The sequence below is a fragment of the Patagioenas fasciata genome, chromosome 15, assembly GCF_037038585.1.
Source record: "Patagioenas fasciata isolate bPatFas1 chromosome 15, bPatFas1.hap1, whole genome shotgun sequence".
NCBI classification, from domain to species: Eukaryota; Metazoa; Chordata; class Aves; order Columbiformes; family Columbidae; genus Patagioenas; species Patagioenas fasciata.
This window is the reverse complement of record NC_092534.1, coordinates 4713487-4730586: the sequence shown is the minus strand read 5'-3', so window position 1 is coordinate 4730586 and position 17100 is coordinate 4713487. Positions and strand designations below refer to the sequence as shown.

The 17100-nt window shown below is 45.5% G+C and overlaps 1 protein-coding gene across 5 annotated transcripts in view; it reads right to left on the bottom strand.

Annotated features, from left to right (window-relative positions):
* NPRL3 (NPR3 like, GATOR1 complex subunit) overlaps positions 1–17100 on the bottom strand; it is a 43077-nt gene that overhangs the window by 3762 nt on the left and 22215 nt on the right. For 4 of the 5 annotated variants that reach the window (XM_065850672.2, XM_065850671.2, XM_065850669.2 and 1 more), the window contains 6 exons: positions 16142–16279; positions 15273–15429; positions 13300–13406; positions 11920–12049; positions 3124–3313; positions 1793–1985 (listed from right to left, as the gene is read on the bottom strand). In XM_065850672.2, coding sequence (XP_065706744.1) covers positions 1793–1985; positions 3124–3313; positions 11920–12049; positions 13300–13406; positions 15273–15429; positions 16142–16279 — 915 coding nt within the window. Of the gene's footprint in view, positions 1–897; positions 999–1792; positions 1986–3123; positions 3314–11919; positions 12050–13299; positions 13407–15272; positions 15430–16141; positions 16280–17100 lie in introns of those variants that run through there. The other variant, XM_071815262.1, reaches the window with a different exon arrangement.

Below are 17100 nucleotides of genomic sequence, written 5' to 3'. Positions count from 1 at the left end.
CTGTTCCTCAAAAAGAAGCAAAAAGAGGAGCTGGTGCAGTAACATGTATGGGGTAACGAGGGAGATCCGCTCACTCCCTGCAGCGGCTTCTCCACAGTTGTTTACACTTTCATTAAGAGCAATAGCTTTACCCAGACACTTGTCTCTGATGGCTTACAGCACAAAAAGACAGAAAATACACCCACAACCTCCAAGTTACAGTGTCTCATAAAGCCACCAGTAACCAAGAGCATCTTGCATAAACATTTCTGTTTGTACACTCCAGCATCCCGCCCACAGGACCCATGTGTTTATCGTATCTTGTCTCTTCCTCACTGCTGACTTAAGACTAAGCTCTGCAGTTGTCAAATCTATAGCAGAATGGAAATTCAGACTTAGTAAAGCCATCTTGGGGATCTGTGAAAGAACCTGGTGCAGAAGCAAACTGCGAAATAAACATTGTTCAGGCAGCTGCCTGGTTATAGCAGCTGATTTTATAAAGAAATCAAAGTAATTTTTTGCATCTGCTATTCCAAAGCTCTCAAATGGCTGTTTTACCCAGATGAGGGAAGCGTAGGGGAACAATCACAAAATCCTTTCCTCTCCCTAGGATAACAAAGATCTGCACTGCCACTGAACTGGTCCAAAGCATCCCCCACAAATTCTGTCTTAAGATATTGACAGTTGTGATTTTGGTTTCACTTTCCTTTCTCACTGGTTTTGTAATAACTTCTCTGGTAATGAGCAAAACACATTTCAAAGTTCTCAAATGGCCAAACTGCTGCCTTGCAATCAGAGCATATCCTCTGAGCAGAAGATGGAGAAGGAGATGAGTAATTCAGAGAGCAGTTACTACCCACAGCCTTGGGAGAGCTCTGTGAAAATACCTGAGCACAGCACAGCTGCAAACTTTGCCGCAGATAAGAAAAGTGTTTTCTTGCAATTACAGTTTCTCCAGGCTACTTGACTATATCCATCTGAGGGCGAGCCCCAGGTTTCCAGGGACTTACCAGCTGAACCTGGGAAGAATAGGAAAAGCTGCAGTACTTGCCTCGGGTGCTTTTCAGCTCCACAAGTATGAAAACCCATGAAAGCTGCATTCCAGTGATGCCACTGTCTTTTAAAATGCTTAGGAGGTAAAAGCATTTTCCCCCACACCTTTTTCCCAGCTGGCTGGTTAGGAAGTCATTCTGCTTTTCACCACATGCAGAACCACATCTTGCATATTTTTGTTGTGTTGAAATTTGTAACAACAAAACTGTATGCTACTTATCACACATCCTAATGACTTTAACCTAATTAACCTAACATAACAAGCAGCTCACCTCGCAAAACAGACCTTGAAATGTTTGTCGACTGGTCTGTGAAAGCATTCAGGCCGGCTTTGTGCCTGATGCTCTTTGTCTCATATGTGCATGGAGTTTACAAACCTTAAAATAAAGGATAGCTGGCTTGGAAATATCAACAGACTCAACATGACAGCATCAGCACAAATGGGTCTTTGCTATGCAGGGTGATGTTTTCCATGTGTGGACACCGGAAAAACAGTCAAGTCCCTGTTGTCCAACCATATCCATGATGCTCCTTCACACATCCACAACTCTTTGTTAACAAGTGTTCTTGTGACACGTATCTTAGCTTTTTGTCAAACACTGATGCACACAGATGAAATAGGTATAAGGGGAACAAACCCAAAAGAATTTATCCTCTGAAATCCCAAACAAACAGGATTTGCTCAGAGTCCACACCGATCCTTCAGCAAAACAGCAAGGATAAGGAAAAAAGATTCCGTTCTGCACTTCTCATTTCCTACCTTGCAAACATGCGAAGATCTTCTGGATTTTGGGCAGCAGGGACATTAAGGATAGCTTCCCGCTCGTGTTCCAACAAGCTTGCCAGGAGATTCTCCGTCATCCTTTTATTTAGGGGTGAGTCCCCACCAGGTATCAACTCAGCACTGGAATTATCCATGCTAGGGCTTGTCAGAGTCATGTCGTCACTGCTAGCTATCAGGGCAAGAGAGAAAGACACACAATTTCTATACTCCTCAGCATAATGATGCAAAGATTATCAATTCAGGCTGTTTCTATGCAGTATTTCCCAAGAATCATGCCAGATTTGTAGAGCAAAGAAAGTGGCTCTCAAAATGCTACATGTATCTGCAATTAGTCACACGACAACACAGTGATTTTCTCAATGGGAAAGTCAAATGTTTCAACAAAGTCATCGATTTCTGTGGAAAATTGTACTTCTGGAGACCATAAACAGTCCATAAAAAACATCTGAGAAGAAAATTCCCAGCCAGCTCTGCTGGAATACCGTGAAGTGGTAACATGAAAAGCCTAACAGCACAGAAGGTGGGAGCAAGCAGAAAGAGAGGCCAAGAAGCAATATCCTCTTGTGAGCGAGCCAGGATAAGCAGATCGCAGACTCATCTGACTGACGTTCCAAGATTCCTGCCCTAATTCATGACTTCTGTAAAGCTGAAAGTTGTAAAGAGAATCTCTCCTGATATCCAGCCCCAGTGGCATTCTAAGAATGCTGCTCGTAACAGCACAGGCAGGAAAGTTTGGGGATTTCGGCATTCTATCTGACTTATACTCTTGAAAAAATCATTTCCTGGAATCACCCTGAAGAATGGCACTGAGGAGATGAAAGAAATCACGAGACGTGAACAGATATCAGCCATTTGTGAGAACAACAGGTAGCTCTGCATCTCCTTAGGTGACTCTACAGCCCACACAAACCAATGCTGTTTGAAACAAACTCTCACCATTTTCTTCCTCTCCTGAAAACCAAAGTTCATGCAGTAACAGTGGTGCAGCCAGAGGAACATCGCGGTTACTTTTGAATAGAGCAAGGAAGTAGGTTACTTTGGAGAAAGAGAAATACCTTTGATAAAACTACTTTACATGACCAAAATTACAACACGCTACTTCTTTTTAAAAACAAGCATTTTAGGTCTAATAGCCCTTAAGACTGATCAGTGCCCAGCTCTAAATTTAAGAATGGCAGGACCTAATTAGCAAGCACTCCAGCAAAGAGGCGTTGTCCTGTTACCAATGTCCAATTACCCTGGGCATGGCTAACGGCAGCTCCAGCAGCGGGCTGCAGTCTGAACAGCAGAGAAAAGTGTGCTCATACTTGGAGAACCAAAGCTGAGAGCGTTGGGGGTGCTTAAACTTCGGCCTCCGACTCTGGCAGTGAAGGGCATGTCTTCATCCTGTGCTCGGAAATCCTCCTCGTTTGGTGGCACCATCAGACAGACGTACGTGTGAAGCTGAATAAGCAGTCGATGTTGGAGCATCCATATCACCATTTGAATGAGCTGAGTCTGCAGAGTGAGAAATGACATATTAAAGACCCGTGAAATAAAATACAGCAGGAAAACAATGCACAAAGGTTGGGCTTTGTGACTAAGAAGTCACAAGGAGTAATGCTTTCCACCCCACACAGCAGTTTTATCTCTTCTCCAATGATAAAAAAAGGTGACCAGGCACACATGTTCATCACACCCAAAGCCTTTGTGGATACTTAGGCTGTAATCAAACCTTTAATGACCAGCATGTCTTCATGCTCCACTGACCAGCACAGCCGGTGTCCTCAAATGAACCCATCCTGCCCCTGTCCATGCCTCGAGCACCTGCAATGTTCCAGCAGAGCCGCTGGACGCCCTCACCACATTGTGCTTTAGCCATACAAACGTGGCCATATAACCCCACGGGGATCTGTTCTGTCCTCTGTAAACAGAACATGTTTAAGAGGTGCTAAAATAATGGGATAATCTTCCTTCTGAGAGACCAGACATGGGAAACGAGTCAACCAGCTGCAGGCTCTGATGCCCGTGGCCCAACGGCGTGAGCCCGGAGATCAGTTTGCTGGTTTCCAGACAAGTCCCACTAAAATCAGTGATCACCAAAGGGTTAATCCCAGAGTGGTCAGATTAAAGTGCAGCCAGGGAGAGGGCAAGGTGACCGGGCAGAGCTGAAGCCACCAAGGCAACAGCCCAGAAGTAGGAACGGTTTTTGTCAGATGGGGAATCGCTGCACAACCACGGGAGAGACCCCGGAGCCCAGAGCTCTGCTGGGACTCAGCGATGCAGAAACAGCACAAGCAACTGCAGAAACCTTGCCAAGAGGCAGCAGTTGCTGCCGAGGAGCCCCTCTGAACGCAAAGGGATCCCCCTTTTGCTCACCATCCCTCTGCAAGAATAGGAGAGGCCAAGCTTATAAGGCACCTTGGTTTCTGGTGTGCAGACAGGCAAGATTTTCAAAAACGCCGAGAGATGATGCTCATTTTAAACAAACGTGCACAACACCTTTGTGTCCCAGTGGCTGAATACCTACACAATATGCCCAGAGCGATGCTGAAAGCAGCAGGCAGAGCAAGGAACAAGTGTCTGTAGGTTCTTGGCATGGCCCATTTTCAGGAGTTCTGGAGGAGCATTCAAAAAGCATCATCATGTCTGAATTTCTGCACAAAAAGCCTTTTCATATCACTGCAAGCAACCCTTCCCATGGCTAACGGCCCTGAGAACACTGATTCACTGACAAAAGCTGTTTGGGGATTTCATAGCAACCAACACTGTTTTGGTGAGAGAAACACAGGCAGGATGAGCTCAGACTCTGAGAGGGAAGCTAGCTCTGCTCTATTCATCACCAGGATAACAGGCCAAATCTCAATAAAAGCCCCAAACCAAAGTTCATCAGCCCACATAATTTTCCTATTTCCATAAATCTTATAATGCTCAGTTCCTCCTCTGCTATCAAATCACAAAAGAAACATCTTCTGTTTGGAGACAGACCCAGACCCTGTCTTTTCAGGGATTACCACTTTTGAGAGCTGAATGGATTCTAATCTTAAAACATTATCTGGGATCGCCTTCAAACAGATCTTTTTTGGAAAAGCCATAATTCATTTTGCATGTTTAATAGAAAATCTACAGAAGAGGAAGGTTGGCAAGAGATACCAAATGCATAGTGTTTTGCTAACATCTGAAATCAGCCTGGATGAGAGAGGAGGTTTACTCCAGTGATTGTGTTGCTAAAAATCTTCCTTCCAGATGTAGGTCTGGATGGAAAGATGTCTCATACATTTTACTTAGATTTCCAACCTGTTGGCACGCTTGATGTCTGATTTGCTAGCTTCACATCAAATGGAAGAGGTCTGCACACTTCACAGCACAAAATAACCCTGGAAAAATCCAAGGCAATTCATGGAGACAGTAAGATGGGCTCTACCAGACCTGCAGAATCTGCTGGGTAGGGCCTGACCTGGACCAGCCTCCACTGGTCACTTAGAATCACACAAATAGCCAGTTGCTTTCGTTACAGCTCTGTGTGTGTGGAAAGTCTTATTCATCACTCTCTAATTCCATATATGCACCTTCACCTCTATGCTCTAGTGCAAATATCTAGAAAGCCACCCTGGAGCCAGCAGCTGTGGCTCAGTGGAACAAGAAGCCAGGAAAAAGTGGCGCTACAGCTTTACAACTGTAACGTTGTACAACCAACGGCTGCCAAATGCCTTCGTGCCAGAAGTGGGAGAGCTGAAGACTGGCCGGGACTAACATGAGAACTAGAGAAAACTGTTCTTCCTTATTGAAGTGAGCCTGAAGAATCATTCTTAGGTAAGAAAGAATGATGATCATTGACCGTTATCTGTAATCAGCAAGGATTCAATGGGAATTTGGTACCTCTTGAAATCTAGCCCTAGAAAAAAGCCCAAGTGATGCAATGTCCTGCACTGGTACCAAGCCCAACATGCTGTGCTTTGTGCCATCAATGCAAACGTGCCTCACACCATTTCTTCTTTTTCTGGGTTTAAACCTATTTATTACTGAAAGCAGCAAGTGTTTCCACAGATAAGGTCTAGCGGAAGCTTTGCTATAATGTTCTGCTGCCTGTCTCTGGACACAAACACCCAATTTCCATCCGTTCTCCATCTGCTCCTCTTGATGGAGCTTACAGACAGGTCTGCAGGAGAGATGGCTTCCCTGCACCATCCGTGCTGCTCCAGCTGTCAGAAACGCTTTTCCTCCCTCAGAGAACAGGGTTGTCTTGGTGCTTGGTCTCAGTCTGCTTGATGAGCTGGGCTGCTGGCTGCAGCCAAGGGGCTGGGAGTCCCAGCACTGCCTCCACTCAGTCATCATCTGGCATGGTAGGAATCCATAACCAGCCTTTTTTTGGCTGAAACACCAGGACCGTAACAGAAATATAAACCAAAACATGTTTCATTGCTTAATTTAACTAACAATCAAATCTAAATTTCATCCGTACTCCTTTCATCCTTCTCATCTCCCCACGCTGTCTCTTTCCAGCCTGCAATGAGGGGGTCCTGTCTGCTGCACCATCTGGACCGCTCAGGCTGGCAGGGATCAGCCCGTGTCCATCCCTTCCTGCTCCACACGGATCAGCCCGTGTCCATCCCCTTCTGCTCCACACGGATCAGCCCGTGTCCATCCCTTCCTGCTCCACATGGATCAGCCCGTGTCCATCCCCTTCTGCTCCACACGGATCAGCCCGTGTCCATCCCTTCCTGCTCCACACGGATCAGCCCGTGTCCATCCCCCTCTGCTCCACACGGATCAGCTCGTGTCCATCCCTTCCTGCTCCACACGGATCAACCCGTGTCCATCCCCCTCTGCTCCACACGGATCAGCTCGTGTCCATCCCTTCCGGCTCCACATGGATCAGCCCGTGTCCATCCCCTTCTGCTCCACACGGATCAGCCCACGTTCATCTCATTCTGCTCCCGACCTGTGGCCCAGCAGCCCTGGGTGAAGTTAGAGTGTGTTATCATGGGAGGAGGCATGGAAGGTGCTGGTAACAGTACATTGCTTTGTGTTTATTGACAAAAGCAAAGAAAACCTATTAGCTTCTGGAACACGGGTGCTGTATATGTCAGCCCATCTGGGCAGTTTTGGACAGGCACAGGAATGCTCAGCCCAAAGTCCTGGAGGGACAAGATCCAGCATTCATTATTCTATTCCCTCTGGGATTCAAAGGGATCATTTGTAAAATTTTTGAGTAACATGTTAAATGAAACGCATTTCCTGCAAGGATTCTTAAAGGCTGTTTTCTTCCCCAGCCCTAAGAAGCTCCAAAAAATGCCAAGATAACTGGGACCAGCAACAGGGTCAGGAAAGGGAAAACAGCACCCCAGAAGCACTCTGTCCTAGCTTGTTTCTCACTACACGAGGACACACTCTTAAACACAGCTTGTTTTGCCTACCAAAGTATACAACCCCCCTTCTCCAGTCTGGATTATCTAGTTATTTGAGATATTTGGGGTAGATGCATGTTTGCTGAAATGTATTGCCTTTCTTTATCATTCAAACCCTGCTGTTTTATGAAAAACAGATCAGCTATTAAAACTTCTCCCTATTTTACAGAAAAAAGACTCTGATGACCCCTATTAATGTAGGGCAAAACATTTATTATCTAATATTGCGATTTTAATCATTAGGTAACAGCCTTGAATTCTCAGCTCAACCATTCCCTCCATTTAGGCCTAGAAAGACATTTTTTCAACTCGCCACACTAAAAACCACTGATTTTATACCTAGTCCAACTGAATATAAACGCACCTCAATGCAGCTTCCATAGCTCTGCCAACAAAAGCTCCCGTGACTCCTAATGCCTTCCAGACGCCCAGCAGAACAGCTCCTTCGCAGCGTCTCCCTGCAGACACAACTGCCCATTCAGGGTTCGCGTGCAGCTCTGCTCCCACTCCCGTCCTGACAGACTCGCTCGTTTTCCACTGAGCTGTTACACAAAGCACGGCACGTTTTCCAGATGCATAAGGCAAAGGCCTCGTCTACTGGTGACTTACTCCCAACAGGATGATCAGGCTTATTAAAACAAAAGTGAAAAATTAAACATATTTTGTTCAGCAGCAGCTGTCATACTTTCCCATCTGTTTTTTCCCCACAGTTATCCTAGCCCCCTCAAGGCAGAATTAGATAACTACAGTAATAATAACAATATGCATTATGATAAAGAGCCCTATTGTAGTGAAGGGGATGCAGGGAGGACATGGGATGTCTAAGTCCCCCTAGGCACACTCCTTCTACTTTACGGGTGCAAAGATGCCTCCTGCTACTCCACATTTGCTCCCCAAGGCAGGGGAAAGAGATGTTACAGCTGCTTCTGAAACAGATAAACTAGCTGAGGCCTTAATGGCACGGGTGAGGGGAAGCCACGAGCATTATCCCATTCTCTCAGTTTGCAAAGAAACTTAGTGCAGAGTAGCTGTGTGAAGAGAGTTTGGTATCGCACAAAGAAAGCCTTGCACTGACAAGCAGGTGAAAGTGTGCCCGTACGGCGACTGCCTTTCTCCACCACGTGCCTTGTACACGCTGTCAGTGAGTCTGGGCTGACCGAAAGGTTTTAGATCACTAAGTGTCTCTGTGCTTTCCCAGGAGGTTATGAAGGAGTGGGCACCACACTGAACACCACCAGAGCTCCACTCTGGTGTGCTCTGCAGTCACAGCAAGGCTGTGTGTGCCACACATGCGAGAGGACAACAGAGGGACAGGAACCAACAGTCACAGGCAGCAGAAGGAAGGACAGTTTCTTTGGGGTAGAGGAAATGCAAACTGTTTCTTGCCCAGTAAAAAGACTGAAAGGGAAGATGAGTTTCCCTATTGTATGAGCTCACAGGATCTCTTCGCCCCATGGCCACACCCTGGTGAGATCCAGCACCAGCAGCATGAGCTAAACTGGTTGCTGTTCAGGACAGTTCCAGGCTGCACTGGGTTGCTGCAAGTCCAGGTGACGCTACATGGCACAGTGGAGCTAACAGACAACTCACCACTGTGAAAAGGGGAAAACAGCTGCTTTCCTCACCCACATCCTCAGCTGCAGAAGTGCCTCCCTTATTCTGTGCCAGCCCTGGAGTTTGCTGGATCTCCTCCTGAGCGAATTCCACCTGCTAACCTGGCATAAAACTAGTGCAGTTGAAACAAGTTATTATATGTGAGTAGGATCAAGCTGGACAGGAGCCAGAACTGTAGCACAAAGGGAAGAGGGGAAGGAGGAAGGCATGTGTGCACACACCTGAGAGTGGAAAGGAAAACCAGAGCCTCCTCTCAGCAGCACTGAGATATCGTTAGATCAGCCGAGCTGTAGGCGTAGGCACATCCTCACGCTGCTGCAACACTGCTGTCCAAGCAAGGCAGGTTGAATGAAGAGAGAGAGAGAAGCTAGCACTGAGATCACTGCACGAACACCAACGACCTTGCAAATTATAACCACAACACCACTGATAGAATTCAGCAACCAGAGAGTTCAGCTGCAATACACCGCTCGTCACCACAGGCAAGAAATGAGATCAAGACGACAGGCTCAAGCAAAACTCCTGCCTCTAGCACAGGGTACGGGGAGGCACTGGCAGACACCACGCACTGGACATCTGCTACCTGCTTGACAGACGGACACCAAAAGCAGAATGTAGACATGCACTCCATCTTTCAAGGCAGTCTTGTTCCTGTCCTTGCTCAGGGTATTGCAAGTTGGTTGTACCTCCTACCTATCAAAAAATACCAGAACACCGCGAATATAAAAATGCCAGTGTCACATCAGTTTCATCTACTCAAAGGAATGGAGCAACTCTGCCCATGTAACAGTAAGCAAGCAAAAATAACTTTGTCCTCTTTCAAATCAGGCAGTTTGTCTTGGTATAAAAGCAGGAGGAAGGGCTCTTTAATGGCTTTCCTATTGTGTGTTGTGGACTTTACCAATGCCTTCCGTATCCTCTGCCCATCCAGAAGCAGAAGCCAAAGGAGAGAGCCAATCCCTTGATTAAGACAAGAATCAAATGGGATGGATGCCATGAAAAACTGTAACAGTTTCTGCAGAAAATACAGCCCTTCCCACGGTACTGACCTTCTAGCCCAGATGACCTTCACAAATACAGAGACAGTACAGTCAGCAAGATAAAAAGCACAAGATAACAGACTGCTAGTGAAAATCTTCAAAGTTAAAAAACCCCACACATGCCCTCCTATATACACAAAAAACAAAATTACAGTGAAAGGTCCAAACTTTGTTAATTTTTTTTCAAAGGCAAAGCAAATACAATTTGACAATATTTACAGTTCAGAGTACAGCATCTTTTATCACTGCACAGCGGAACAAAAACCCAGCCACATCTCACCAGATTAATTGCTCTATTGACTAGGTCTCTGTTAATCACAATTGGAGCCTGACCACCTCGGGATAGGGATTGATTAATCTCTCTTAAAGGGCTAGTTCGGAGTTCTACATAGGTATATCAAAGTAGAAGAAAATACTTTTCCTACATTAGTGTACTGATATGAAAACATGTAAGAACTTTCTGTAGTCCAAACTCCCCCAAGACCTGGCATGCTTAGCTTGATCGAAAAGCAGCGCGCCATCACAGCAGCCCACCCGTGTATGGTGTCTGCTTCATCTTCACGCATGTGTCTTGTCAACGTGGCCCCGAGTCTTCAGCAACCACAGTTCTCACCTCCCTTTTTGAGAGTGTAGAAGGCACTTCACAGCTTCATCCTTCATCCTTCCATACACACTGGAAACACGCTGTGCTGTGCCTTTGGGACGCCACCACGGGCGGGTGAGCATCAGAGAGAAGGTGCGCACTCTAAAAGAGCTGGATTAGCGCTCCAGCACCTCTGGCAAACGTTGGTCAGGCACTGTTGTTTCAAGGCGTAGCTGCAGCAGTAAGTGGCAGACTTTATTTGGGTATTTTAAACAGAAGTAGGATGGCTGAGAACAACCAGAAATATTGCAGAAGTAGTATTAAGGTGAGTAATTAATTTTAAAAGGAGTACTGACAGTAAGAATGCCTCCTGAAACTACTGCAGCTAGAATGAAATGAATGCTATTAATTGGGCTTCAATTTTCAGGACACTGATATGTCTGTAACTACAACGAAGTACCGACAAACAATAGTCACAGCTCTTCCCCTGGTTCCCCAGGTGGCAGCTGACCCATACATACTATTGGGATTAGACACTGCATAATTTCTTATCTTTATCTCTGATCATAATCTCTGCCAACCTGTAATTACAACAAATTCTTCTCTCACAATTCTGCCTCCGTGCGCAACTGATGGTAATCTTCCAGATATTTGAACAGCAGCTAAATTCATATAACCGGCAAGTCATCAGAGTATGAAGGACAGCAAACAACCCCGCAAGAGATGAGCTACAGAAACCTGCCCGCACTCCCTCTGCCACAATGGGCTGGGTTCAGAGGTCCAGGCTTCTTCATTTGGGAATACAAGTGTGAGCCAGGAGATCTCACATTATTGACCTCTCTCTTGCATTTCACCAGCTCCCAGAAGTGCTACAAGCCATGATCTACGTGTAAGCAAAACAACAGCTCACAAATCCAAAATCCATATACTATTATCCCAAATCTGAACGTTAAAATGCTAACACTGTAACACATGGACTCCCATTGACTACATGCTGAGTCTGCTTCCTGCAATAGCCTTTAAACAATTCCAGTTTCTTATCAAAAGCTAAGAGAATAAACAGTTTGCTTTTAAAACCAGATTGTGAACTTGAAGTAGATGGAATATAATAAAATTAAATGTGATTGTGAGGAATCCACCAACTTGCACTCAGCCCTACTACTTTATGACAGTTTTAAGCAGACCAAATGGAGTTTCAGTTTTCCCCACTATATCACTCAAGGAAAAAAATAAACATTCTGATTTTTCCTTAATGATTATGCTTTGCTAAGACAGAGCATGTGCACAGCTTCACCTTGAACATCCCCACAGCTTTTTGGCATGTGGATGTGAACCAACAAATCTCATGGTTAGAAACAGAGCAATGGGCAACTTCTAAACGCTCAATAGCAGGTTCCTGACAAGGTACTGCAGAAGAAACACCATTCCTTGTTCTCTTTAGCAGGAGAACAAGGAGGTTTCGTGCACTCCCCATCTCACCTCCTGAACGGGTGGCGCAAGCGGATTCTTGAACTCTGAGAGTGACACTGGGAGGGAGAACTTGGAAAGCATTGTTGGCAGGTTGTGGCCCCGGAACTGACAAGCAAATGCATCTGCTAATGGAGAATAGCTACAGAAAAGAAGTAAAGGCAGAAATCAGTTTTACACGGCTGATCAGTGTAACATTTATCCAGTTAAGCATTAAAGAAATGCCAGTTCCCAAATAAAATATTCTCTCTGACCTAGAAAAACACTAAGGGTAGTTCACGGCATGTTGCATCTTGCAAACGTAACCAAGTAGCCCATGCACTTTCATCTTGGTGTTACATTCAGTACATTATTCAAGGTGTGGAGGGAATCCAGAGGAGAAAAATAAAAATTATAAAAAGTCTTGACCTGTGCAAAGGACCAGGGATTTGGCAGTAAAGAGAAGACAGGGCTGGGCAGGATACAGTCTTTGAATGTGCAAAATGCAGCTGCAAATGTGACCGTTCTCCCTGCCCGTGCCCACGGAACAACCAGTATGACTGCTCAGAAGTAAAGGAGAGTCAAGTTAAACATTAGGATAACTGTCTTAGGATTTCCATGTACAAAGGTCTTCAAGAACAGCACTGCCATATATGACACAGGCACAGTTGTTCCTGAATGACCTCAAGGTCCCTTCCAGTCCTATTTTTATACTTGCATCACAGATGGTTTGATTTAGAACTATTTTCCTATAACTGAGTTCCAACACAGATTCTAAAAATGTCTCAAAATCCAACAGAGAAAGGGTTGCCGGTCTTCAGCCGAACAAAAATACCCACCACTGCCTCCACATCTTCCTTGCATTGCCGCTGCCTGCTCTCAAAACGGCCGCACTGCCTTCTGTCTGCGAGAAGGCGTATCGGTATAAAATGCCATCACACAAAACAATCCAATAGCGACAGCAACACTACCCTGAGTTGCTACTTTTAATTCCAGATGACGCTGTGTGCCAGCTACACAAACAGTCTCATGAAACACTCATTTATTTAACTTAATCATAAAGGATTTTGGTTTTGTAAATGTTTCTGTATTGCTTCAGGGACATACGGCCTCTCTGACAGGGACGACTGGCGAGCAAGCACACTGAAAACGCTAGAAGTAACTTCACAGGGTAAATACTGTTTCCACATCACTGCAGAAGCATATTGATCTGCTATGATGCTCCTCCCTACCACACACAAGCTCCTATATGGCTTTGCAAGTTCAGGCATGTGTAATGGTTTGTGTTTTGTACGGTCTCAGCAAATTAATATGTGAAGAAATATCCCACCCCGTAAGCAGGTACGCAGGAAGCAAAGCATATCTGCACTTCTCACCACTTCCTTGCTAGTCACTGATTTTCCTTCTACTTACAGACAGACACTGGCGTTTGGAGAAAGCATGTAGACGTTGTTTTCACACAGCGGATAAATAATAATTGCTTTGCCCCAGTAGACAAGATGTGCAGCAAGCTGGAAAACCTGTATTGAGAAAACAGAGAAATTAGGGGAGCAAAAGCAAAACTCAAACTCTCAGCAAGAATTTCATACAATGGCAGAAAAGCCTTGTTTGAGTTGAAATGAAAGAAAAATAGTCCATCCTTTCACCCTGCCTTTGCAATAAAGTCATGGTTTAATATAACATGTGGCACATCAAAAAGCATTTGACAAGGTTATGAATTTCCACAGGTTTGCTTCACATTTCTAAGCAACTTAGAATTCCTTGCCTTACAGAAATTTCTTCAAACTGTATCAAAGAAATTGAGTTACTTTTCATGTCTCAAAACCTTATTTGTCTTTACGCACATGATGCATTAAATGTTATACATGAAAAATACACCAAAAGAATCAGTCTCTGCTATGACACAAACGTAAAGGAAACCAACACTGCCTTTTTAATGCACTGAGATATTTCAGTAATGAGTTACACAAAGTATTCTAATGTGTTAAAAAGTTCAGTGTTTGTTAATGGGTCTGGAAGAGCCATATACGTAGTGTCTACAAAATATCAAGTCCAGCCAATATCATTAGATCCATTTAACTTTGCTTCTCTTGTGGAGAACAAAACTATAGAAGCGGTAGGGAATTTCCAGAGTTTATCCTATAGCCATATAATGCCAAGTAACACCACAGACCTGGAAGCAGACCTGGAAATTTTATTACAAAACAGGACCTTCCCCTTCAAAGAAGAGGAGGTGCAGACCTGTGACCAGGAACGTCTGCGATGACAAGCCATGTTCTTCCCCCTTGTCACACAGAGCATAGATTGCGTCCCTGAGTCTGAACCGACTCCTGGAAGCCTGGAGCAGCTTTCCCCTCTCCTGTGTCATCTCATACAATCATCAGGCCTGAGGAGCAAAGGGCCATGGTGATCACATTCATCCTCAGAGGTCTTGCAGTGGCCTCGTGTCTTACACGATTGCCAGAGTCTCATTCCCTCCATTGCACAAACCTCCCTTTCCAAGGGCTTCTCACATCACCCTGAGCAATTCAGATTTGAAATCCAGTTGTCAGGACTGGAAAGGCATTTGGAAAAAGAGCTGCTGGCTCGGAGAGCCTCCTTTTGCTTCTGCAGTCTCTCACTACACACTCCATCCCCTTACACATCTGTAAAACTGCCAGCTGCTCACATGCTGCAGCTCGGCCAACCTTGTGCAGACGGGCGAGCGAACTGCACCGCGGCATCTCGGCAGGTCCAGGGGAAGCAGCGCATCTGGCCATGGCAGCTGCAAGCTCTCACCTGCATTTTGGGTGCCTCCACTTGCAGAAAGACACCACTGTGGCAGAACCAAGACAGACCACCGTGATGGCCAAGAGTGCTGTTTGTCGTGGTTTTAACTGCCTAACAGGAAGGCACAGGAGACAGCCGCTCTCCTTAGAGGGGCACAGGGATTGGAGGCCACCCACACAAGGTAGAAGATGAGATGTTGCCATTAGATATGAGGGGAGTTTTTTACTTGATGCTGGTCAAATGCTGGAGCAGGGCCCGGAGGGGCTGTGGGAGGTATCCTGGAGGTACTGAGAATCTGAATGGACAAGTTCCTGAGCAGCTGGCTTTAATGGATTGCTCTGAGTAGCAGTGTGGGCTACACACCCCCAGACGTCTCTAAGGCCCCACAGCAATTGGTGACTCTGATACGACTGCAGGACTGTCAAGCACTATCATTGCACTGCTGCCCTTCATCCCCCCAGCCTTTCCCCACGCTCTAAGGCTCGTGCTTGCTCTGTGTGCTCTGCTCACACCAAGAGAACTGACGAGCCCGTGTACCACAGAAACCCGCTGGCACACAGAAAGAAAACGCCTTGTGAATTAAAGGAATTTCAGCTGCCGCTGACAGCTCCCCGTACCTGCAGCAATGCCAAGTCAGCATCTTGAGCCAGTTGCTGCAAATTCTTCACAGCAGAGGTAGTTTTAATTACTCTCACCAGGGCAGGAGAGCAGTCCAATGGGAGCTCATTAAGCAATGACTTCTCATCATTTAAAAGTAATAAGGCATGGTAAGGCCTGCAGAAAAAAGGAATACATTTGCTCAGTAAACTGCAACTTCTACTGAACGCTTGGTTATTCCAAGATCAGGATACTTGGTCAATCTACAGGTAAAAAACCAACTTCTAATATCACCCTTTTGCTCTAAGTGGGTTCAGAATAAGCTTGTTTTTATGTCACAAGATAAGATGCTCCCCATAAAAAGGGGAAATAGGATGTCCCAGTGACTAGAAAAAGAGACTATACTGTGCTGGCATGCAATTAAGCTTGGAGAACTAGTCTGAAAACTGCTCATCTGCATTACTGAAACATAGAATGGAGCAGAAGAAAGGAAGAGTTAGTTGTTTTTGCAGGTAAAAAGCTGTAAACATAGAATGCAGGAAATAAGATATCATGGGCCTGGGCTCTCTTCTAAAAGTAAAATTACTTCTGGGTCAACAGATTAAAATGCACACACAATTCTCTGACTGGAAACAGCGCAGACTTCTCGGGCAGCATCACCTCAGTACAACCACCTGATGTTAACATAAGGGCTGTGGTTTCACACCGTCACGTGCACAGCAGCATCAGGGCACCTGAGCATCAGCTTCAGGGAGCCCTGTCTCAGACCATGCACCCCTCACTGCTGCAGTTCAGTGTCACATCATCCCCCACGCCATGCCAGCACAGACATTTGCAGCACCACGCTTGGAACTGGAGCCAGACCCCAAGGGACAGAGCTTGCTCTTACCTGATGGATTTCAGGCTTCTCTCAATTGCTTCAGGGGGTATAAAGTTTGTGGCAACATAATGGATTTTATGAGGCAGGCAGAAACTCACTTCCAGCCAGTTGTTGATATGTAAACGGACCACCCCTGTGGTGCAGAGACTAAAATAGGAAGAAAATATATACATACAGCATTTACAATGTATAACAAACCAAAACAGCGGTCCAGATTCACCCCTGCGCAGGAATCACATCAGGATGGGAAAAGACTGAACGCGCCCTGTGTATCCCCAGACTGGCTCCTGGCTGACAGCGGTTCCTTCACTCGTACTCACAGAGCATTAGTCCCTACGAGGCTTTGGGGCGATTTTAAAGACTTCACCCCACTGATGATCTGCTCCCTCTGCTCTTAACTCTGCAGTGGTATCTTACGTTAAAACAGTTTCTTGATGATCTACTGCAACGCACTGGGAAATTCCCCAGACCAGAGCTGCAAAGGGCAAACGCGAACTGGGCACAATGTTTTCACCTCCAATTTCCATCTTCCTCTCCAAGGAAAAAGAAAAGGAGATGTCTGTACTGGGCCAGAGGTGTTACGAGCAGCACATTTCTACAATAAGGGACTCCCTCGGCTCTGCTTAGGTTGTTTGGTGCCTACTAACCTGCCCCTGCTTGTCACATGAAATCACAAATGTGCTCATTAAATGTTTTCTTCAGTCTAGGAAACCACAGGGACTAACCTAAGCCTTTAAGCTAACTTCAGACAACAGGACTGGAGTGGAAATGATGGACATCTCAGGAATGACAATGAAGTCTGACCCCTATGTTCAGCCTGAAAGTAGCTATAAGCCTCTTTCACTGAAAAAAAAAACCAGAAAGCTGGGAGATTAGAGCAATGAACGTCATTTGGGTAGTTTTACAGAAGTCTGGAAGTCTAGGCAACAGATGAAATATACCTAGGTAGGTCACTATATTTACTTTAA